The 22068-nt window shown below is 40.3% G+C and overlaps 1 protein-coding gene across 4 annotated transcripts in view; it reads right to left on the reverse strand.

The window, feature by feature from the left end:
• IDUA (alpha-L-iduronidase) overlaps positions 1-22068 on the reverse strand; it is a 47378-nt gene that overhangs the window by 4163 nt on the left and 21147 nt on the right. For 2 of the 4 annotated variants that reach the window (XM_074811707.1, XM_074811708.1), the window contains 11 exons: positions 10663-10745; positions 9951-10058; positions 9230-9325; positions 8466-8668; positions 7825-8004; positions 6046-6262; positions 5255-5470; positions 4514-4635; positions 3127-3252; positions 2459-2535; positions 1561-1661 (listed from right to left, as the gene is read on the reverse strand). In XM_074811707.1, coding sequence (XP_074667808.1) covers positions 1561-1661; positions 2459-2535; positions 3127-3252; positions 4514-4635; positions 5255-5470; positions 6046-6262; positions 7825-8004; positions 8466-8668; positions 9230-9325; positions 9951-10058; positions 10663-10745 — 1529 coding nt within the window. Of the gene's footprint in view, positions 1-1560; positions 1662-2458; positions 2536-3126; positions 3253-4513; positions 4636-5254; positions 5471-6045; positions 6263-7824; positions 8005-8465; positions 8669-9229; positions 9326-9950; positions 10059-10662; positions 10746-11340; positions 11546-22068 lie in introns of all 4 variants that reach the window. The other 2 variants (XM_074811709.1, XR_012621522.1) reach the window with 2 other exon arrangements.

Raw genomic sequence — 22068 nt, forward strand, 5'->3', positions numbered from 1 at the left:
CTTGATGCAGTTCAAAGAATACAGCCTTCACTGGCAGAGTTTTTAGCATCACAAGCAATATAAATGATTTTTACGTGTGCTCTGGTATTTAATTTTTTTTTCTAAAAGAAAATGCTAGAAATAATGAGCGAGAAGGAAGTAACTAGCAATAAAGGCTGCTGAGATGTGAGATTTTTTTCAAGTAGTCTTTTCTTTTTTGCTTTTGAAACAATTAAATCTGGAAGGTTCCCCTAATGTACAGCACTAGATGATAATGAATCGTAATTTAAGAGATTTGCCTTAGCCATGATTTACAGTCTTTGCTTACCTGTGTAGCCTTTACATTGCAATAATAGCTCTGAACTTTATTATCCACCCACTGCTGATGCTAAGCCTTTTTCAGGCTAAGATGAGCTTTTGTTTCCGGCAAAAGCATCTCTGAACTGCTCTTTATTAGGATCACTTTGAGGCAAGGTTTGTCTGTGTTTCACACAGCTCTTATCAGTGCTTATTAGTAATACTTGTTGGACAGCCACATTGGAGATTAGACCACATTTGGTTAAAAAATCCCCCAAAACAACCAAAAAAATACCCAGAGAAAATATTGCTACCTTCTCTCAGCATTTTTCTTCTAGGCTGTACTTGAGGAGAAATGACCACAGACTCTGGGTGAAGCTTTGCCTGTTGACAAAGATGAAACTCGCTGCCTTCTAATGTGAAACATCTAAAACTTAGGCAGCTTGTCAGGGCTAAAGAGAAAGCTCTAGGAAACAGCAAAGAAAAGGCTCTCTCCTTGGCTGGGTGTTCAGATAGCCAGGACAAACTGTCCTACAGGAGGACCTCTCCTGTTCTTACAAGGGAGCACCTCAATAGCTTAAGATTGCCAAGCCATAAAAGGGTATGGGAACAGGGACGGGTGTCCACAATGAGAACAGAATTGCAACCTTCCCCTGGAGCAGCTCAGAACACAATAAATGCAAGACAACCAACCCCTCCATGAAAGGTGGATGTGACCTCTCACTTACTTGTGCGTTGATGTCATATCCTTAGGCAGTCTAACACCTCAAGACTCAGTGGTACAAAACAAGTGTTACCAAGGCAGTTTGCTCCTATTGCCCTAGCCCAAAAGCCTGTGGGACTGTGCTCAAACCTCAGACTTGCCTTGCTGTGAGTTTACTACCAAGAACACAACACGAAGCTGTGGTCATGTGGAGCAATTTTTTTGTTCTTATTTTTGCATGCTTTTACACCAGCTACAAATAGAGACAAAAGTGCTGCTTTGCCTCTCAGGGAGCTTGCCAGGCCCACAGCTAGGTGACTTTAGCTTCTGTGACAAGGATTTTACTCATGCCAATACTACTAATAATGTCCTCATGATGATTTGTCAATTAGTGCTTGTCCTTGAGAATAAGCTTTCACTGAAAACGTGGTCCTAAAGGAAAGAACATGCTCTTAGTTGTGATGGCAGTGTATGTCACTAGCAAGCTATGTACCTTCAGTAGTTACTAAATGATGTTTCACACACTCATGAGCTGCACTATTAACATGACAGATTACATAACATGTGTATTCTTGCCTTACCTGGACTGTAGACCCAAAGGGTGAATATTGTGTCTTTGGCATTAATCCGCTGGTATGCTTTTCCATCTGGTGAGAACTCCACTTCAAATGTCTTTATACATCTATAAAAGAAAACCAGACAGCTCAGTAAATACAGCTGATAAAGCTGTGAGCAATCAAATCCTAATCTCAGGGCCATTCCAACAAAGAAGGTCAAAAATAGGAAATATTCAGTTGACTCATTCCTACCAAATATGGGATGGCATGAATCGTCAGTATTAAGAACCACAGCTCCAACAGCCCACAGAAGAACACCCAGACTGACTTGTTATATTGGATACTTGCAGCATCACAAACTGTTAAGCATCTTTTACTCCCAAACCACGGTTATCAAGGCTGAAGGAAGAGTCTAGGGAGACTGGCTTGAAAAGGAGCTAAGTCAGTGCTTCCTGAGGGAGTGAATGCACACTGGATTGCCTCTGACAGTTTACCTACAGAGGGTTTCCAGTCTAGTACAGCTTGCTGGAGCAAGGAACTGGAGGTTTTCTCTTCCAGCTCATATCCCTTACAGGGATGTGCAAGATCCCACCTAGGCACTTGCTGCTAATATTAACTTTTTTTTTTAACATGGATCTTCATGTCTGCTATGCTGAAGGCAAGTCCCTCAAAAATGGCATTGGATGCTGGTAAGCAACAGGCAGATTCCCTTGTTCAGACTGCAGATCAGTCATGGTTGTTCTCCATTGTTATTGCATGTAGGTCCTACAGTTCATTTGTCAGACATATGCACTGTAGCATCTCTCAAGGAGCAAGTAGTCATTAATTTGTGAACTTGTTTCACTTTGTAGGACTGGTGGCAACTTAGGGAGTAATGTGCTGGTAACTCAGTTATATACATTTTATTTTAAAAGCTACTTACTTTGAATTTACACAGCCATCGTCCCACAACACAATGACCTGCCCCTTTGTGAGAGGGATCAAACGAACACCGGTCACCTGTCCAAAGACACATGCCCATGTAAGAAAACTGTACAAACCAATCAGCCAGGTCAGATTTCTGTGTTCACCCTTCCTCACTAATTATTTACTTTGATTCATTCCATTGAGACAGGAAAAAAAGCAGAATTCCTGGCTCTGTGGCTTTCTAGCCTATGTCTCCAAACTGTCAACCTTGCAGAGCACCTTCAGAGGCTCTGGGCACCACTGGGAACACGTGTGGGACTGAATGGGCAGATACAGATGTCTAATCTACAACAGCCATGATTCCATTTTATTTTTAGTGATCAATTATTACCTGGAAAGATGTTGTCAAGCATATGATGTGATTTTTAAAAAGATACTGTACTTTCCAGTGCTGCATTAGTTATTTTCTCACCATGGATAAACTTGCATTTATCTCAGGAGATGGCTTCTATTACTTGTGGTTGAATGCTTTATCTTGAATTATGCCTTGAAGAGCCTTCTCATCAAAGGAGAGAATTGCTTACAAATAATAGGCCCAAATGCTAGTCCAGCTCTTCTTAGTGAGACTTAAAGCAGGAAGCAGTTTCTAATTTGGTGAGTCTGACAGTAGAATACAACACATACTTGATCAGGAACAGATCTGGGTCTTGCACAAATGTGGATAAGAAAGACTGAGGGAATAGGACAGTCTTGCTTCAGTGTCAGGATGCCACCTTCAGGAAATGGGAATGGGCCTGTTGCCACTGGGTCCTGTGGAGCCAAAGAGAAGTGTTGTGAATAATCTTTCATTACAGCACCTAAAAGCCAACTGTTACATCAGTGTAAAGGGACTGTGTATTTACTTTGGGACTGTAAATTTCCAATGGAGTTGGTGCTGGTAAGTGGCTTACAGCCACAAAAGTTCTTCAAGCTGAGAGACATTTCTATCTTGCCCATTTTCCAGCTCTTCAGGAAACAGAGGGTTTGTGTATCTCACGAACTGTGTTGGTCACAAATGCCCTTTATGCGCAGTCTGTCACTTTTAGTAACCTCACATGGACGACTTTCAGGCTAGTGGTCTTTACAAACTACACCCCAGTCTCTTAGCTTTGGATTCCCAGAGCGCAGTGAAAGCTATTGCTAGCTACAACAACCACTCAACTGGTCTCTGAGTTTCACCAGATGGCCAAGAGTATCTAAAACCTTGCTGCTGCCCTGTTGAAGGAAGATCTGTTGGCTCCTATAGTATCCCACCGGTCTTAGCAATAGTGGGTTATGGTGACTGGGAAGAGAAGACATAGCACTGTACACCAAAGTCAGAAGGCAATTACTGTCTATGGGCCCCAAAGCAGATAAAGTTGGCCTCCTTTATTTAAACCCATGGGTCTGAATGCATAGGAAAACTATGAAAGAGGGAACTAAAATGACAGACTGCTTTTATATTCTCACAGATAGCAAGTAATCTGGGCATGACTTTTCTCAGTAGGGAGGAGTCCTCAGAGAGGACTTACTCCTCAGCCCCTCTGGGGTGCATTCATAAATGCTGAGGATGAAAGGAAACTGCAGGCCTCCCTGTGAGCCCTTGAGAGATTCCAAGTGTCTTCTGAACTTGCACTGGGTAGTTTCCACCTCAGGGAGCTGTTTGTTTTCTGTTACTGAGTGGGATTCATTTCAACTCTTTAATGCAGCAATTTGGCCATGTGACTTATTTGGGGAGACAGAACAGAAAGGCTCATTGAAGGAGAGAAGGTAGCACTTGCTCTGGAGCAACTCTGGCTTCTTAGTTAAGGGTAGGCCAGTAGCAAAGAAGTTGGTCATCTACATTTAGTGTCTTGTATAAAAATGCAAAGGTATCAGTTCTGTATCAGCAACATTGCTCTTTGTGACTGAAAGTGCATTTTCATTGTATACAAGACACACATGACTAAGGACGTTCTGACTACCTGAGCTGATTTCTTGTCTCTTTAGCTGTAGTTAACCAATTCATAAGCACTCTACCCATACAACACTTCAAGCAAACAAACGGTCATACCTCAGCATCCCTTATTTGCTGGAACTGTTCTGGGGAAGGAAAGTCAGGCTTTCCTAGCATTTTCCACTTCAGGTAGGGATTGGTTTGGTTGTTATCCAGGTAATATGTCATATACACCAGCTCTTTGGGAACACAAATGGAAGAGAGTAAACTCTTTACTTTGATTTAAAGATAACAAGAGTAAATTTAGCAGAAGGTGTTTAAGTCTACCTTCTCTAAAGTTATTTCAGCATTCAGAGCCTGGCTTCCACTGGAAAGTCACAAGGCTGGCACTCTTAAAAGGCTCTACAATTTATATTTGCCAAGTTTAAATTTCAAGCTTGTTACTTCCATAACCAGAATTGAAACACTCTTATTTTTTGCACAGGTGCTGCACATGTTTGTTGGACAACGGCATCAACTGTGTAATACTGTGGTCATGTTGGCTGTGTTGGAGTCATCCCAGTAAGGTAATTGTTGCCTGGCAATATGCAGCCAAGCACACTGAGATTAATAGCTTTCCAAAAAGGCAGCACTTGCAGCTGCCATTAAAGACAGGGTCAAAGTGCAGGCATTAAAAAAGAACCTTTCCTAGAAGAGCACCATCATATCTCAGAAAATCTGGGAGTTCCCAAAAGATGAGAGAGAGAGTTAGCAAACGAAACTCACTCTTGAAACAAAAGGCAACCAGGCAGAAGTGTTTCAGCAGATGTTCTATCCTAAAGATCAATTATGTGAGCTGCCTACATGATGTTTGTTTACCTCTAAGTTTGGGGAAGTGGGTGGCATTCACTGTGACGGTGCTGATGTTGGATGAAGTCCTGTTATCCTCACTTGAATACATCAGTAGAGTAGCTTGCCAACTGTCTGAAGGTTGCACCTCACTTGGGGTGTGCACAGAGGCCAGGACACCAATTGTGCTGTTTTGAGTGCTTTCACCTTCACTGCTGTTCACTTCTGCAAAAATCTGCTTTTCTCCTTTAAAAAATGTGACAACTCTGTAAGCATCACTGCTAGTCAAGGGTCATAACATGGGGATCTATAGGTTGAGCTATGTTCTAGCTTATGTTGCCAGGTATAGCATTAACTCAGGCTTATTTTACAACAGCAGAGCATGCATGTACTACAGCAGTTATGCTCAGCAGTTCAGCTAGCAACATCCAAGTATGTAACAGTGAATTAGGATCTTCTTTTAGTATGCTGCATGGTTCTTCCAGCTGTGAGGATTTCTTAAAGACATTTGCAGCCTGGTGTGATGGCACAAGAGGGAAGTACCAGTCAACAAAAAAGAGTGGTTGGCATACAGAGGGTATAAACAAAGCAGTAAATTAAATCAAATGGTTAACAGACTGTCAGGAACATCTCCTGTTTTACCTCCTTAATTTCTCAGAGGAAATTAAGTTTCATTTTCTTAACACAGCTAGTAAGCAGAGGAGGAGCAGGAGAAATCCTGTTTTTATCAATGGTGACATGGCTGGAATAATCTCTCTTAGGCAGGAAGCTTCTAGGTAGAAGAGGTTATTGATATGCTCTTTAATCAGTGGTTACTATACCTAGCAGTGCCAGCAGGCCCATAACAGTTAGCACTGGTTTCCGCACCATCTGGACATGAGGTGGCTTTGTATTGTTCATCTGAAAACGGGCTGTCAGAGTTCGCTGTGTGAAGTAATGCGGGTAGTAGCTCAAGAAGGCGTTGTCATTACTTAGCAGTGTGTAGTTGATGGTGTTGTTGGCTTTGGAAATCAGCAGGTTTTGATGCTGGATAATGACCTGCAAGTTCATAGAGAAGATAGAACTTCGTCCTGAAGAAAATCCAACAAACACACAATGTCTGTATTTTTTAAAAAATTTTTACTTCATATTGAAAAGAGCTGTCACTCTGCCATTTAGAAAAGCTTGAAGAACTGAACTGTTCCTCACAACTCTTGAAGAAACTATTCTTTAGGTAACACATTAATCACTGGAAAATGTGAAGTATCCACATAGTTTTGCCAGTAAAAAGTTTCTGAAATAACTATTACTAGTACTCTACATAAATTATGAACATATTCCGTAACTACTGCACTACAAATGATGCTCCTCTATCTTGAATATTAAACTAGTAATCTGGATTTACCATCTGAATTAAATATGAATGGTTCTCCAACTCTGGAATTACTCTGTACCCATTACACAAGTGTCTGGGAGCTGGTCCTGGATTCTGTTCCTCAGTGAGTCATTTTACCCACTTGGTGCTAATATGGAATTAGTTCTCCTGGTGTTTCAGTGGTTGCTGTGCTTCTTTCCTGCAAAATGTCAGAGCTCCCAAGCTCTCTGTTTACCAGATTGTGCCTAAGTATCAGAATCAAACAGAATTTCACAACCCCGACAACTGAAAAGGTCTCATAATTGTGTTCCTGAAGGAACACAGGGCTCCAGCTCCTATACACCCAAGAGTTAATTTTCCATTGGATGTGTCTTTTTTTTTTTCCCCTTCATATCACTACATCATTATAAACACTGTTTTGTCTCACAAACTCCCTGCAATGTAGTCAGTGACTTGTTGCTTTGGACAAGACAGCTTTGTATGCAGCCTAAAGGAGCTGGGAGCCTTTGTCTCCACAGGAGCAGCTGATAAGGTGTATCTTGTTTCTGGGTGACATACATGCTCCCAGGTTTGGGAACTACCACTTTGCACAGGAGCACCTGAACTCTGGATGCTGTGTAAGGTAGTGGGTTGCAAAGCAACAAGCAACAAGTAGGAACTACTGCTATGCAGGGGCAAGAGGTGAGCTTGGAGTCAGCCTACAATTCCTGCAGGGGCAGGAATGCTGAGCATTAATTACTTCAGCAGTAATTAATAAGACCACATGTACAGTCATTATCCAAAACCAAAGAATGGACTTATGCTGAGAGCTCAAGGGGCTTTTTAATGATACCTGATGTCTCTTGATGAGATAAACTTATGAAGGAGTTAGGAAATAATGTCTCACATAAGTGAGGAGATAGCTAGCAGAAGTATTACATGGAGAGAAGATGTGTAGGTACAGTCTTATCAGGTGGGTCTAACTGGGGGACTGTATACAATATCTGACATATTCTCCAACACATGGAAGGCTAGTTATCAGTTGCTTATTTTTAAAGGGAAGATGAAGAAAACTAATACAAACTAAATAGAGGTACTGAAAACAGACTATTCAGGGAAACCCCAGCTGTATCAATAAGGAGCTCTCCTTCTATTGGATCTATTATTCTGAGTAGCTAATTAAAAATTGACTGTAAGTCTACTTTTGCAACTGCATTCATGCATCAGGAGACCCTACTGTGACAGGACTGTCAATGAACTGAATTACCTTTACAACCATAGCTGCATAGGTCACATCAGCTCGCCACAGTTGTGGAATGGACCATCCAACCATTGGATCTGCTTCATCGTTGTATATGGCAACAGAAGCAAAACTTGGAAACAGCTTCTGAATTTGTTCAACTGCTTCTACTTCTTGTTGCAAGATATAGAGAGAACTCCCACCTCCCTGCAACAATATTTCATATCTGCTTAGTGAAAGTGAGCAAACAGTAGTAAACACACAGACATAACATACAGACATAAACACAATACAAAAACGTGTTCCTGGAGTCCCTGAGGAGCTGTGGGCCAGAGAGTATTAGTATTTTTACCTAATCCATTACAGCATGTGCTGTTTGCATGAGCTCCTCCTAGAATATAAAATAGAATAGAGGTAGAGAAGTTGTTTCCCCCTGGTAATTATGAAAAGGCAAATTTACTTTGAGTTGAAGTCTTGCAACTGAACATCTTCAAGGTTTTGTTAGAACAGGTAGCCATACTTCCTGCTATAGGCTCGACACTCATCTGGAAATCAACTTCATAAATCAGAATAAAATAAATTTTAAAAAAAGAGAATAAAATAAAATAAAAAAAACCTTGGATTGAACAGATTAAGAAAATAGCCTTAAACTGAAATTTTGGACTGACCTTCTTATGGAGAGAGATGTAGTCCAGCCTTACACCAGTCTCCCCTGTGAAGAAGTTGGTCCCATTGTAGCAATGACAGAGAAGACTCCAGCACATGGGTGACTTGGGTAAGGGGTGGAAGGAATCCCCAGGCCCTCCAAATTTTAGTAGAGGACTAGCTGCTCTTAATCCTTCTGAACACGCATCATAATAGTTGAGAAACCCTAAAGTACAAACCAATGCACATATCAGAGACGATAAATCAGAATCTTGATCTAAAACTACACGGAGATGTTATAATTCTATTACTGCATTTATTAGCAGGATGTCACAAACTGGGACTACTCTTTTCTATGCACCGAAAACATGAGAAGACATCAAAACCTCAGCTGCCTTCATAAGGTTCTTCCAAAGGTCTTGTGAGGACATGTTCCCAAAGCATACATCTGCCAATGAACAGTTTTCCCCTTACTCCACCCTTCACCCACTTATCCCCAGTAACCTTACTTCATGTCCAAATAACGAACTGCATCTTCTTCGTGTAACTGCTGTTCTGTTTTCCCTGTTCTACTATCCCTGTATTTATACTGATGTCCAAGCAGGAACAAGTGTAGTCAGTAACATGACCTTAGTAAAACAGACTAGGTATACCTTTCACATTCCTTATCACTCCTATCTACCTTATTTCTTTGCCAACATCTCTCCTTTCTTACTCTCACCCCTCCACCTACCCCACACATATGTCTCACTTCACTACACTAGTAACTGCTCCAAAACACGCTTACCTTTCACTGTCATAGACACATTGTCAAAGTCGTGGTGGTCTGGTTCATTCCATGTTTCAAAATTCCATTTCGCAACATGCTCCAATCCATACCTATCTGTGGGAGAGGTCTCATTTATCACTGAGCTGCATATTCAGACAATTCGATCAATTAATCACTGATCCAGACAATCCTATCAACTAGGGCTGCTAGTAAACCAGGGTATAAGTATTACCTGTTTTTAATAATGAGGGAAATGTGATTTTGGTAGTTTCAAAATTATCTCTCATTTTCAATGAAATGCAGCAATATTTGAAAAAGATGAAAGGTGAGAGGGAGGTGATATGAATTACAGCCTTGTGGTTAGGGCACTCACCTAGCCTTAATTCAGGTTGAGGTTTCTGTCTCTTTAGAGATATTTGAAGTTGGCATGTGAGAAGCTGGTGGTTTGCAACCACAACAAAATAACAAAGTTAGAAGTCAGTCCTCAGAGACAGGCCAAATGTGCTACACAGAACACACTACTTATTCAGGATGTTGGTCACAGATCAGCAAAAAAAAGGGCTATTATCCCATCATCTGTTTTGGCAGGGGTTTTTTCCTGTTCTGTGCTGAAATCCGGGGTCTTGAAATTGATCACAATATAGAGAACTTTTGAGGTAGTTAGAAGGGATTACAACAGAATAAATAATGGGGCTTTTTCTTCGGGTTTTTTGTACGTTGTTTCTTTTTTTTAACTTACCTATATATCTGCTGGCCAGAAGTGTAATTAAGTTTCTCCACCTTATTAACTGTTCTTTATCTTCAAAATCTAAAAAGTATCCTGATGGATTCCCCATCAATTCAAATCCTAAAAAAGACACAAAAGATTGGTCTCCTTTTTTGGTGAATGCTATCTCCTTTTGATTTATGAAGGAGTTATTGCATTATCTGAAACAAAATTGTTAATGAAGAAGCATCACTAAATGGGCTTTCTTTCCTGTTTCTACATGTCCCCACCAAGAATATTTCAGATTTGAAATTGCTCACACTTGTTAATGACTATAGTAATCAATACTAATACTTACCCTCATAAATTCAGGGCTCAGAGGGAACTCTAAACAGTGGATGTTTGCAGAAATACAAAATAATCTATACCTTGAGTATCTGCTTCTCTGGCCCTTTTAGGTACATGTTAATGGGTACAGAGTTTTCTCCTCTTCAAGAGGTCTTATTTCCCAATTCATACATCTCAAACTGTTGTTGAAAGCAATGTAAAACCATTTGTGTTAATTGCAGTAATAGTGTTTTGCTCACACTGTTTACATTTAGATGGACATGAGGTAAAGGCAAGTAGGAAAAGAAAGAATTTTTATAAAAATCAGCTTTGGCAAAGCTCTCTAAGAATTTTCTGATGATTGTACAATATGGGCAAACAGATGTAGCAAGTTGTGGAGGTAGGGAGCTGCCCTTACCTGGAATTAGCTTATTTTCCCACAGGCGATCCATAAGGTTATCCAAGGCAGTAAAATTGTAGTGAAGTTTCCCATTCATCACTCTGAAGCATACAGGTAAGATAAAGTACACATGTAAATATGGCAAAGGTGGCACTTGGTTGTAGATAATGGGTCAGATGGTTGCCTTCTTTTGGCTCTCAAAATTTACATATAACTAGGGTTCTTGGAATTGTACAAAAACTTCTTTCCTCTAAAGTAACAGGTGTTTACCATAAGCAAGTCATGTTTCTTGTGCAATCCATGCCCTTTTCCTATTCCAGCAGCAGTAATAGAAGCAATATAATGAACTTGCTTGCTTACTTGAGTTTTTAACAGCTTCAAATTCCTGAAAGGCTTTTCTTGCCTGGTATCTAGTGAAAACAAATATAAAGTAAGGCTTTGTAAGCACCCTTGAGATCAGTCCAGCCCTGATCATATAGGAAGGCTGATCAAGGTCTTGTCAGCACCTCTCAAAGCTTATTTCTTCAGCCTTGCCAGAGCACTACACCTAGTTTCTCTGGTACAGTGCAGCCTGAGCTCTGCCTCTGCTATCTTGCCTACTCTTTCCAGGGCACCTTGCCTCTGCTTGGATGGAAAGCTGTACAAGTGAATGTAATGTCCTGGGTGATGATGGAAGGGGAAGGGACAATCACTTACAGTTCCTGTAACTGATCAGTGCTAGCAAGGCATGCTGGGCACACAGGATAAAATGTGAGAATGGGGCAGTCAGCCGATCAACGCTGGGCTCTGTGCTGATATTCACAGCTTGTTTCCTTCTGTGCCTTCCCATGCATTTCTGAGCCTCTTAGACTGAGGCTCTTCCTCTGTGCTTTCTTGACAAGGGAAGGTTTCAGTGAAGAACCTGTAATAGCAGTCCTGAAGTTCTCAGAAAACTAAGAAGGGCCTAGTGAACAAAGAAAACATCAGCATTTCTGACTATGATCTAGAAGAGGAAAACAGGACATGCAAAACAGATGTAACGTAAGCCATATCACTGTACTAGCTCCCCCTGTGATGTAATCAAGCACACAATCTTAGTCCCAGGATGGTCACACTCTTTTTACCAAAGATCTGAACCTGGCTTTTCTTTTTTAAAGTTTGTCCTATCACCATGACAGAAATTGTCATGTCTGCAGCTACTGATGGGCTTGCAGTTCCTGCCAGAGTCAAATGGTGCAGCTGTGAACAAAGCAAATAGCAGAAAGACATTTATTTACTTTGGTATCCATAAGAGCATTTTCGAAGTTACTGTTGAACTAAAGAATGGCCATTTGGAACTAGGGTTCTTTTTTTGGCTTAGATAGAGGCTAAAAAAAAAAAAAAAAAAAAAGTCTGACACTCCCATTCCAAAGTTCAAAGACAAATATTTTGTTGCAAAAGGTAGCTATGGTCCCTCAGATCCATTAACTATTTCCAGTTGTACCCTGTGTTCTATTGAAATATTTGCTTACCTGCACACTTACAGTCAGTGACCATAAGAATGATTAACTCTACTGTCTTGTAAAAACTTAATAACACCATTTAGATAATAGCAAAGGAAGCAGTGTCTTCCTGACTCCAGGCTAAGGTGTACATAGTACTATGTAAAAACATATGGGTAAATAAGACCTTCTGATACATGCACACTTAAGATCCCAGCACATCTACATTCTTCCTCCTGTATCAATTAAGTAAAACATCTGAAACAGAATGCCACTGCTAGCCATGACTGAAGTGACAGTACATGAGATCCTGTGTTATGTGTAGAGGTGTACGCAGGTGTAGAGGCACTTCTTATATCCTTTGGCTGATCTGTCACTTTATGAGAATCTTTTCTTGCTTGCAAATGGATTAGGCAGTATGTTCCTATTAATAAAATCATTACTTGACTGCTAGGATTGTCACTTTCTCAGATCTTGATCTTACCGTTACCCATACTACTTTTCTGATGTGAAATTGATGCACTTTTTTATAACTGATGCTATACAGGATCATTAGAATTTGGGTTGCATGGTTGCATGCCATCAGGTGTCTAGAAGCCATGCTGACTGCCACGTGTGAGGCACAGCAGGAACCTCACAAGCTGGTATTACTTACAAACATTCTGCATGAGGAAGATTGGCTCAACTGTCAAGCTGTTACCAGGAGTGCTATAAATATAATTTTAGGACACTGAAGACCAGATCAAAACTGTTAAAGGCATGTGACAAGGTAAATCCCTGACCCAAGATAAATTCATGTGACATTGTCAACGTTGTTCAAAACAGTTTTGTATGTCTGACCTAGGACCCACTGCTGCAGCATCACATACCTATCATTGGGCCCTTGACAGTAAGCTCACAGACCTTTACAGTCTTCTACCTTTTATTTGCCTGCTACTCTTCTGATCTCTCTGCCCTTAAGTCATGGTTTTTAGACACCACCATCTTCATTTATGAACACTCAGAAGGCTATGTCCAAAGGAAATGTTATTTCATTTGACTGCTTGCCAGGCTGGGATTGTTCATTGTTTGGTATTGGGTATTTCTGATGTGGAGCGGTGATCACTGTCCTGTCTGTGCCTGGCTTTCAAATGCTCCTCAACTGGGCTTTTTCTGGGAGACTTGCCAGATAAGGCCTTCCTCATCTTCAGTCATAACAAGCAACTACACTAAAGCACATTTACTGCCATCCTGACACCAATGCCCTTATAAGCCCCAGGCCTGAGGCTGCTATACTCCAGAGACTGCTGCCTGCTGGTGAGGTGTCTTTCCAGTCTTTGTGGTGGTCTCAGATCCAGACATATTTGTATGTTCTGCCTCTTGAGAGCAACAACTCTGCTGTGAACATGAAGAGCAGTGATGAGTATGGAGTGGAGTCTGCTGGCTATCACAAAATCTTGTTGCTCTCTTCCTTGGAAAGGCTTGCTTTGTGGGCCATCCTCTGCTGAGTCAAAGGTTATAGACCCATGTTAAGAGCTTTCCACTGCCTCCCTTTATTGGAGTAAGTTTTTTCCCAGTATGGAGGGAAATTCAGGCACATAGGCAGCTACTGGATAGCTTGCCAAAGTGGTGTAAGATAATCATGCTGTGCTTCTTACCCATGCCACTTTTAGCCTACTCCCATTCACAAACTTAATCTCTTGGGAGGGCTGTCAACACCCTGCATCACAGCCAGATCGGCTCCAATTAGCACAGTTGTGGATACTGCTCCTTAGCCTACAGCTACAGCCTCCTTCCTGTGTTTCTGCTGTTTCTCTTTCACCCCAGGTTGATCCTGTCCAGGAATACAGTTGCACGCCCTGGAAAGCAAGTACACACACAGACATTGGACCAAGTATCTTATCTACAGAGAAGAAAGCAAGAAAAACACAGGCAGGGAGTGTTTCCATTCCGGGTAATCTTCAGTCAAGTATAGAATCTCTGATAACACGTCAAGCTAACTTTATCAAACTTTACTGTAATGTACTGAACAAAATTTCCTGGGATAGGAAGCCTTGTGGCTGACCCCTGTCAGTAGGTCACAGCCCATTTAGGAATGCAAATGTAACATATAAGGTAACGATCAACAATGCTATTCTACTGAAGAGAGCTTTGTCTAGCCTAGGGTTGATATGATCAGGAAATATCTATATACTGGAGTAGTGCCTTTCTCATCCTGACATTCTCACTCAGCTGGTGTGGCCTCCCTTTGTATTTCTGGTGGATAGTTACCCCACACATCAGGACTTAACACAATCTGGCTTGCTTTCACCACCGTCTGAGAACTGCCTCTCTTCTTGTAGATTGGCCACAGTGGCTAGCTAACACCACTTCCAAGGTAGCAGAGCCTGCTTACATTCTCACTGGGAGCTTCTGCTGGGAAAGACTGCTTGCCTAGTGGCAAGTGCAGTGAAGAAATAGGGACAGAAAAATGGCATAAGGTGTTGGCAGAGGAGAAGTGCAAATGACACCTTAACAGTAAACAAAATTTTTCAGCAGGGTATTGACTGACCTCAGGCTTGAAAGGTGCACTCCATGAGGGCGCCACCCAAAAAAGACCCTGCTCCACGGGAGGTTTTCTGTGTTAGAGTCTTAAAGAGAAGTGAAAGTGCAGTCTAAAATACTACCTCATTATGAAGCCTGCTGAGACAATGATCATATTACATACCACTATTCATTCGATAGAGATGTTTAGCTCTGTGCCAGACCATTTTTGTCCAGCCTTGTAAGCCAGTTCCTGCAAACATATCTTGGCCATGGTGCCATGATGTGGACCAATGGTAACACAGTTACTGTTCTGATGAGTGTAAATATGCATGATAATTAAATTCCCCCTCTCAAGAGTAAATCAAAAGTAAACATTTATTGCAGTAGGTGACTACTATCAGGAGCATCCTTAAATACAGCAACCCACAGAATTGCTTACTGCCTTTCTAGTCTGTGATGCCATTTTAGGGATCATAAAAGTCCAGAACAGACACAACTGCCCATCTAGCCTGAAGAGGAGCTCAGTGTTCAAAGCCAGATGTTCACTGGAAAGATGTAGGAACAAACACCAGTAAAATACGCTAGTTCAAACTCTTGCTACCAGCTCCTCTAGAAGGAACTGTCTTCAGAAGTAACTGTCTTATTTCTTTAGCCAGGAGAGCAGGCTGTTGAAGTGACAGTGAAGCACATAAGCTGTGAGCACAGCATCTTCAAGATGAAGGTCAAAAGCCCTGGACAGGAAATGTCAGCAAGTTTATCTTTTCCAAGAGGGCAACTTGTTGCCCTCCAAGTCCCTCTTACAACACAAAAGGATCCTGCCTCCTTGTTTTTTGCTTACTTTTGCAGCTATGAGGAATTTAATGAAGCCAGTTTAAAGTTCAGGCTGTTACAAGGACCTTGTTTGCTCCAAAACCATCAACTGTCTGCACAAGCTTCTTGTTCTGCTGAGTACTTTAAAAAACTCCAGACCTTAAAAGCAAGTCCTAAGGGACTGTGAGCACTATCGAAATGATACCTCAGAGTGTATGAAGGGCAGAATAGCCCTCATTAGCATTCACCTTTCCAGAGGCTGCCTTCTCAGCAGTTATTGCTCCAGGTTTCCTCAATGTCAACCAGAAAAACCCTACCAGATTGGTACTTCAGGTTTAAACACAAGATCATTAACAAATAACTATGAGATCAGTAGGCTCCTGCATTTTTAATAAACAACATTTCCCGCTTCTGAATTCACTGGAACCTGACAGTACAGCACTCATTCACACCACAGCTGCTTCTACCATGTTCTTGCTCCACTCACTCTCGCTTCCTATGATAATTACAGGTATGGTAAACCAGCTCCCTTCCATGAAATCCCCACATCCCAAAATAACAACAATCACTTGACCTTTTGCAGGTTCATGAACACTGATTCTTCCTCCCTGGCAGTCCCCCAGCAAAATACAGCTTGTGCTTTTCACACACGCTTTGCAGACCAAAAACCTCATTCAGAGCTTTTTTCAAAGTTGCAAGGTCAAAGACTACTGCTTCCACGCTAAAGAACTAGCATATTTCATCACTTCCAGATTTATTTATTAGCATTAATACCGCATATGCTTCTCAGCTGTATCATTTGTGTAAGTGGTGAGTGAAAATCTACCTGCTTTACAATTATGGCACAGTTTCTGCACAGAAGCACAATGCTTAACACTTCAGTCCATGCTGGGCCCATACTATGCATAATTCACTCACCCTACAGTGTGAATGAGTCAGCCCAGCAATAATGGGAGGGTGCATTACAAAATCACACAGCCAGGCAGCATTCAGCCCTTGCTGATGTCACAGCCTGTCACAGCTAATCCATCCACACAACCAACCAGCATGATACATGCGCAAAAAGAAGGATGGGAATCAATCTTTGTGGTTTAGGAACAAACTGGCTTAAAAAATACAAAATACAACATCTGCTATTTATTGGAAATCACTGCCTCTTCTACAAGCCAGCCAGGAGGCTGTGCATTCTGCTGAATACTGTTTTTTTTTTAAATACTTAAAAATAGAATTGACTTTGATTTATACAGCATCTTAATTAGCTTCTTTCCTCTTTGAAATCAGCATTATTTGACCTTTACCTTGCAAAGCAACTCACAAAATCCTTGTTGTCATCTGGCTAAAACTCACATGCATAGAAGTGCAAGCAAACAATGAATGCTTTCAAGCTGATGCTAATCACGGCCTATGATTTTCCATTTCTTACTCAGCCTGCTTTTGTGAGCACAGTCTCAGTCCTTCTTTCAGCAATGAGCATGCTGTGTGTGGGGGGAAGAGAGAGAGAGACAGACAAAGCATCAACAGCTTCCTGTGCTGAGGTGAGTTAGCTTGTTAGGAAAATATTGTTAGACTGTTGTGTCTCTTCCCTGCCTCCCTCCACTTCCTCCATTTTAAAACAAATTCAGGATGTAAAAGGGGAAACAGCACATGAATGCATAGAAACCTAGGCAAAGGCATAGGGTATTTTAGTATCTGGTCTCTCCAGACATGTGAGCATATCCAATCAGATCATCTAGGCACGGATAATTTAGACTGCTGTGAGATCTTGTTGTGATTCCTTGTTGAGATCTGTTATGTCTACATTCATTTATGAAGGGAAGTAATCAAATAATGATTGATTCTTCACTACAAATTTAAAGGTCTGGTCAGTGCCTGAAAGGTAGGATCAGTCACTATTTGTGAGCTGGGCTGCTAGAGGACACCTTTCTTTCTGATTGAGTTTGATGTATGGAAGTGCTTTCCTCCTGCATAACACATTGCTACAAGTAAAATGTTTATTCTGGTTTTACGCTGTCCTTGATAATGGAAGTCCAAATAATGTCATCTATAAGCAAAAGTTTTGGAAAGATGGGATAGTGAGCCTAAATCCAAAATGAAGATTAAAGGGTGACTTTTCAGATGCACAAGGAAGAGAAATGATGACCAAGTGCTAAAACAAGCTTGTTTCAAGCACATAACTCCTTCTGGCACTGCCTGGGAAAGCTGTCACTGAACTTTTCTTTCAAAGCAGCAGCAGAACTGTTCTCTGTATGCATCCAGCATTCTAATTCAAGCAACCAGCCTAATACTGCACCGTCAGTAAAAAGTCTCAATGGTACATATTTGGCTTACTGATTTCATTTCACAGTACTGTTATTATCACTCCTTCATCTTCACATCTTTATTTTCTGTTTATGCTCCTTCTGTTCTTTTACCTATTAGCTCTATGTGGAAATATAGTCCAAATATGTGGAAATATAGTATGTGAATACAACTATAGCACAGGACATAGCTTACTGTTCTGTAATATCACAACAAGAAGTGGAATGATTTCCCTCCCTGCTGCCAAGTATGTAACAAGAACAAAATTCAACAATGCTCTACTTAGCCTGCTCTGTACATCTTGCAAGCACTCAGGTTGCTCCCAGGTTCCACTCACATGCTCTAACTGGACTTGCAATTTTGCATTAATGCACGGTGTGCTACTTTTATGAGGTGTTTAATTTTTTCCATCTTAGGGTTTTCAAAACTTGTTTCCACTTGGTGAGATCTGTATTGAGTAGCATGTAATGGGAGAACTAACAGTCTAAGAAAAGAACATGGAGCTAAATATTGAAGGTGTGAAGATTTGCAGCTGAACTTTCCAGCTGATGTACTTTTCTATGTTTAAAGTACAGATAGCACATGGTGTCTGATGAAGTCCAGCTGCTCCTGGATCTATTAGCAATGCAGATGTACTTTCAGGTGTGTCTTTCTGTATCAATCCTTGCCTGTCCACAGGTAACTGTATGTCTAACTTGAATACATCATTTGTACACAAAACAAAAAATAGAAGAGGTCTTCACTAAACGATATCAAATTAATTTCTTAATTTACTGATGTTTAATAACTTATGATGGTGAAAAAGGCACAATGAATATGTCATCCACTGTCTTGCTCTTAATCTTGCAGAATTTTTGTGATGAGTGGTTTCTGAATACATCAGAACTGACAAATGAGCACCACAACCCCATCCAGAAAGAGCAGCTCTTTAAATGGCATCCCAGTGTCTGCTCTTGGCTCCTGAATGTAAAATGTAGCAAACCCTCTTACAATTAAGGAGGTAAAAATAACCGATTGCATTTATAGACAGTTTTCAATGACATGCAAACCTACACGTCTCTCCAAACTGAGAGCTGATAATTCTATTCTGAACCTGGTTTTGGCATTACAGTTTAGGCTAGTGATATATTATTAAATATGGTACTAATAGCTCTTCCACTCCATGGTCTTTGTGTTCATGTATAATCTTTTTTTCTTCTTTCTTCCCCCATTCCAAACAACTTCCAGTAATATGAAAAATATCCCTATTTTCCATGTAAAAGTCCATCACATTCTGTGCTTATGAAACATGAAAATTTACCTCACAATGAAGTAAGAAATCCTTTATTTTCTTTGCACATAGAAATGAGTTTTGAATATTCAGTTAAGATTACACATGAATGCAAGGAATGGATGTTTCACTATTCCTTGCTACAGTAAGTCTGCCGTTAAGATTTACAAATATTAGTAGTAAGTTCATCCTAAACCAATCAATAAATGGGCTTTGGTTCCATGGTTATGGCTGTTTAGGGATGAAATAACAGGCTGTTTTGTTTATGAGGCAGACAAGCTCAGACATTTTACACTCAATGGCAGCTGAAGGTATGTAAAGTCTTCCTAGACATGAGATTTACTAGACAAGCCCCCTCCATGATGCATTTTAATAAAAAGCCTTTTTCAAAGGACACAACTCCATTAATGACCATGGACAGCTCAACACTGTGTATTAAGAGCAGTTTCACACACTGTCTATCCTAATCCCATTTAACATGTTAGAGTATTTTTTTTGTCTTGAAGTAAATCAAAGCTGTTAAAGCTAAGTCAGGACTGCACTCCTACCCAATCTTCACGTAGTGCAACTGGCTCTATTAAAACAGAATACCAGAGATGAGTAAGAAGGCAGAGATTACCAGTCCCTGTAATGTAATGATTTAAAGCTTATCTTCTACCTGTGATTACATTCTACAGTACAAAGAGTTTTTCCAATGCTACTATTTATTTATGTTATCTCACTGTAAACACCATTGGAGTAATATCATTGGACAGACGCAAACGATATCACAACAGAATTTCTAATCTACTCTTGTAGAAACTGTGCTCCTGAGGAACTGTGCTACTGTGTGCTGATAAGAAATCTGTTGTGGAACTACTGCAGCTACTTTGTGCCTTTGGTAAGTGCTAATCAATTAGTTCTATGTCTGTAGTGGGAAACAGAAGGAGGGATCCATAGTAAAGGACAGTCTTAATCAGTTTTGAATATACACATTTGCACTGAACTTTGCAGATCTCAGAGTTTCTCCTGCAGCACAGACTACAGAAGATTTTTTTTTTTTTCTTAAAAAAGCTAATCAATAACATGTCTCTCCCCTCCCATATACACATAATTTTCAGCTGCACTGGTCACTTGCCACAGCTAGAGAAGGAATGTTAGGCACAGCACATAGGGGCTTTTAAAAGAGTGGATGCTTATTTTTAGTGTTCCCATCCTTCCTATTAAATAGCAACCAAATGTGTGCTTTTTAGGCACATCACCTGACTGCTATGGTATGAAGGTAAACTGTAGACTAATTAAGGCTTGAGGGCATTTTAAATAATGTAGATATTAAGCTTAAGGTTTTTTTATAATTCACTGAATTTATGAACTTCAAACACTTGCACAGAAGGAAGAACAAGGGTATCACATTTGCACTTTTGAAGATTTGATGTTATTGATTGTAGCCCAGTAAACAAACACTTTCAACTATGATTAACCTTCCCTGTATGATTAATGTAACATTATTTTTTAAGTATATAATTTGGTTACCAGATATTAATTGTATGTAGTAATGTCGTGAATTGTTCTGAAATCTTCTGAAATCTTCAAGTAAATGTGTCAACAAAGCCAAATATATTTTATCCCTACAGCATTTACTTCATAAATACCCTCAGGTAGATTTTGCTTTCAACCTTTTGCAGTTCTTAATCCAGTTAATATTAGGCATCTGTTCATAAAGATAAGTAAGCCACACAAAGGAAAATCATCTGTAAACTCTCAATTACTGGTCAGTGGTCTTTTCTTTTTTAATGTAGTTTCTATTGTTAAGTGTTTCATTGTAGCATGCCTTTGGTTATTCTGGCCAATCACCATTGTTTCTTAAATACACAAGCATTTGCGTATTGAGAGCATCTGACATGGAAAGGCAGACCTTTAAGAACTTAGTCCTGATTTGTTAGTGTCAGTGGAACTCAACCAGGACACCAGGAGCTGCCCACTCAGAATTATTGTTGGACTGAAGCCTTAATGAATGTCTTCATGCTATGGAGTGTGAACTAGCATCTCCATAATTAAAGCCCTGGTAAAGCTTCTGCTGTCAGTACTTCTGTATGTTAAGTAAAGCTTGTGCATCATAAAATGTAGTTTCTTCAAAACTAGATTATTTTCACAACTCCCAGAGACAAAATAAGAGACTGTTTCATTTTGTCACTTTTATCCCCATACAGAATTATCCTGTCAAGAGGTATTTAGCCTCACTTGAATGGTGCTGTGCCTAAATAGCATTCATGTATTTTAAAATTATAATTTTAAATTTCTTTCTTTTAAAAGTTGAGAGAGTGTTATTTTTAGGCTATCTTGAGGCAAAACAAAGCTACAACCAACTCTGTATGGTAGGGGTCAAGTAATAACCTAAACATCCTGTAGTATTCTTAGGAGCCTGATATTGGGAAAAGTGCTGTTGGAGAGAAATGGAGAGAGATCTCTTTCAAAAAAATGTTAAGTGGGGCAAAACACAATTATTTTGCAAATTCCAGGATTGCAAATACTAGAAGTTGCAGAGTTTCCAAATACTGGAAACATGTTGTAAAGGAGAACAGAGTAGGTAAGCTTACTTTGGTCCTGAAGCAATTGGCATGCACATTTTAAGAGGCTATTAGAGAATATGACTCTTGATTCTAAGAATTAGGTAGTAAAATGGATGGAAGGACAAATTTGAGAGACTGAGTTTAAGTCACTTTATCTTCAAGAAATAGAACATCAGACAATGCAATAAAGGCATTTTCTATTCTGTGGTGCACAAGACCAAAGAGACACACTAGCGTGTGTAAAATGCATTATGCTTCCCTTTTATTCTAAGAGCTATGTTGGGAATGGCAAAGGGACAGGAATGCTTGACAAGACTTTCTACAGTGAAGGGGTGAGAAAGAGGATTTTACTAAGACTTAAATGACCTTCTTTAGCTTTTGGGATTAGAATGTCACAACTACTGTCACTAAGTTTGAGTTCTTGGCAACAGCCAGTAGTTTTAAGAATCAGCCGGTAGTTTTAAGAATCAATTACTAGTTTAGCATCACAGAGGTGAGATGCACTTCCCTTTCTGTTCCACGCTCATGTTGG

The sequence above is a fragment of the Strix aluco genome, chromosome Z (assembly GCF_031877795.1).
Source record: "Strix aluco isolate bStrAlu1 chromosome Z, bStrAlu1.hap1, whole genome shotgun sequence".
NCBI classification, from domain to species: Eukaryota; Metazoa; Chordata; class Aves; order Strigiformes; family Strigidae; genus Strix; species Strix aluco.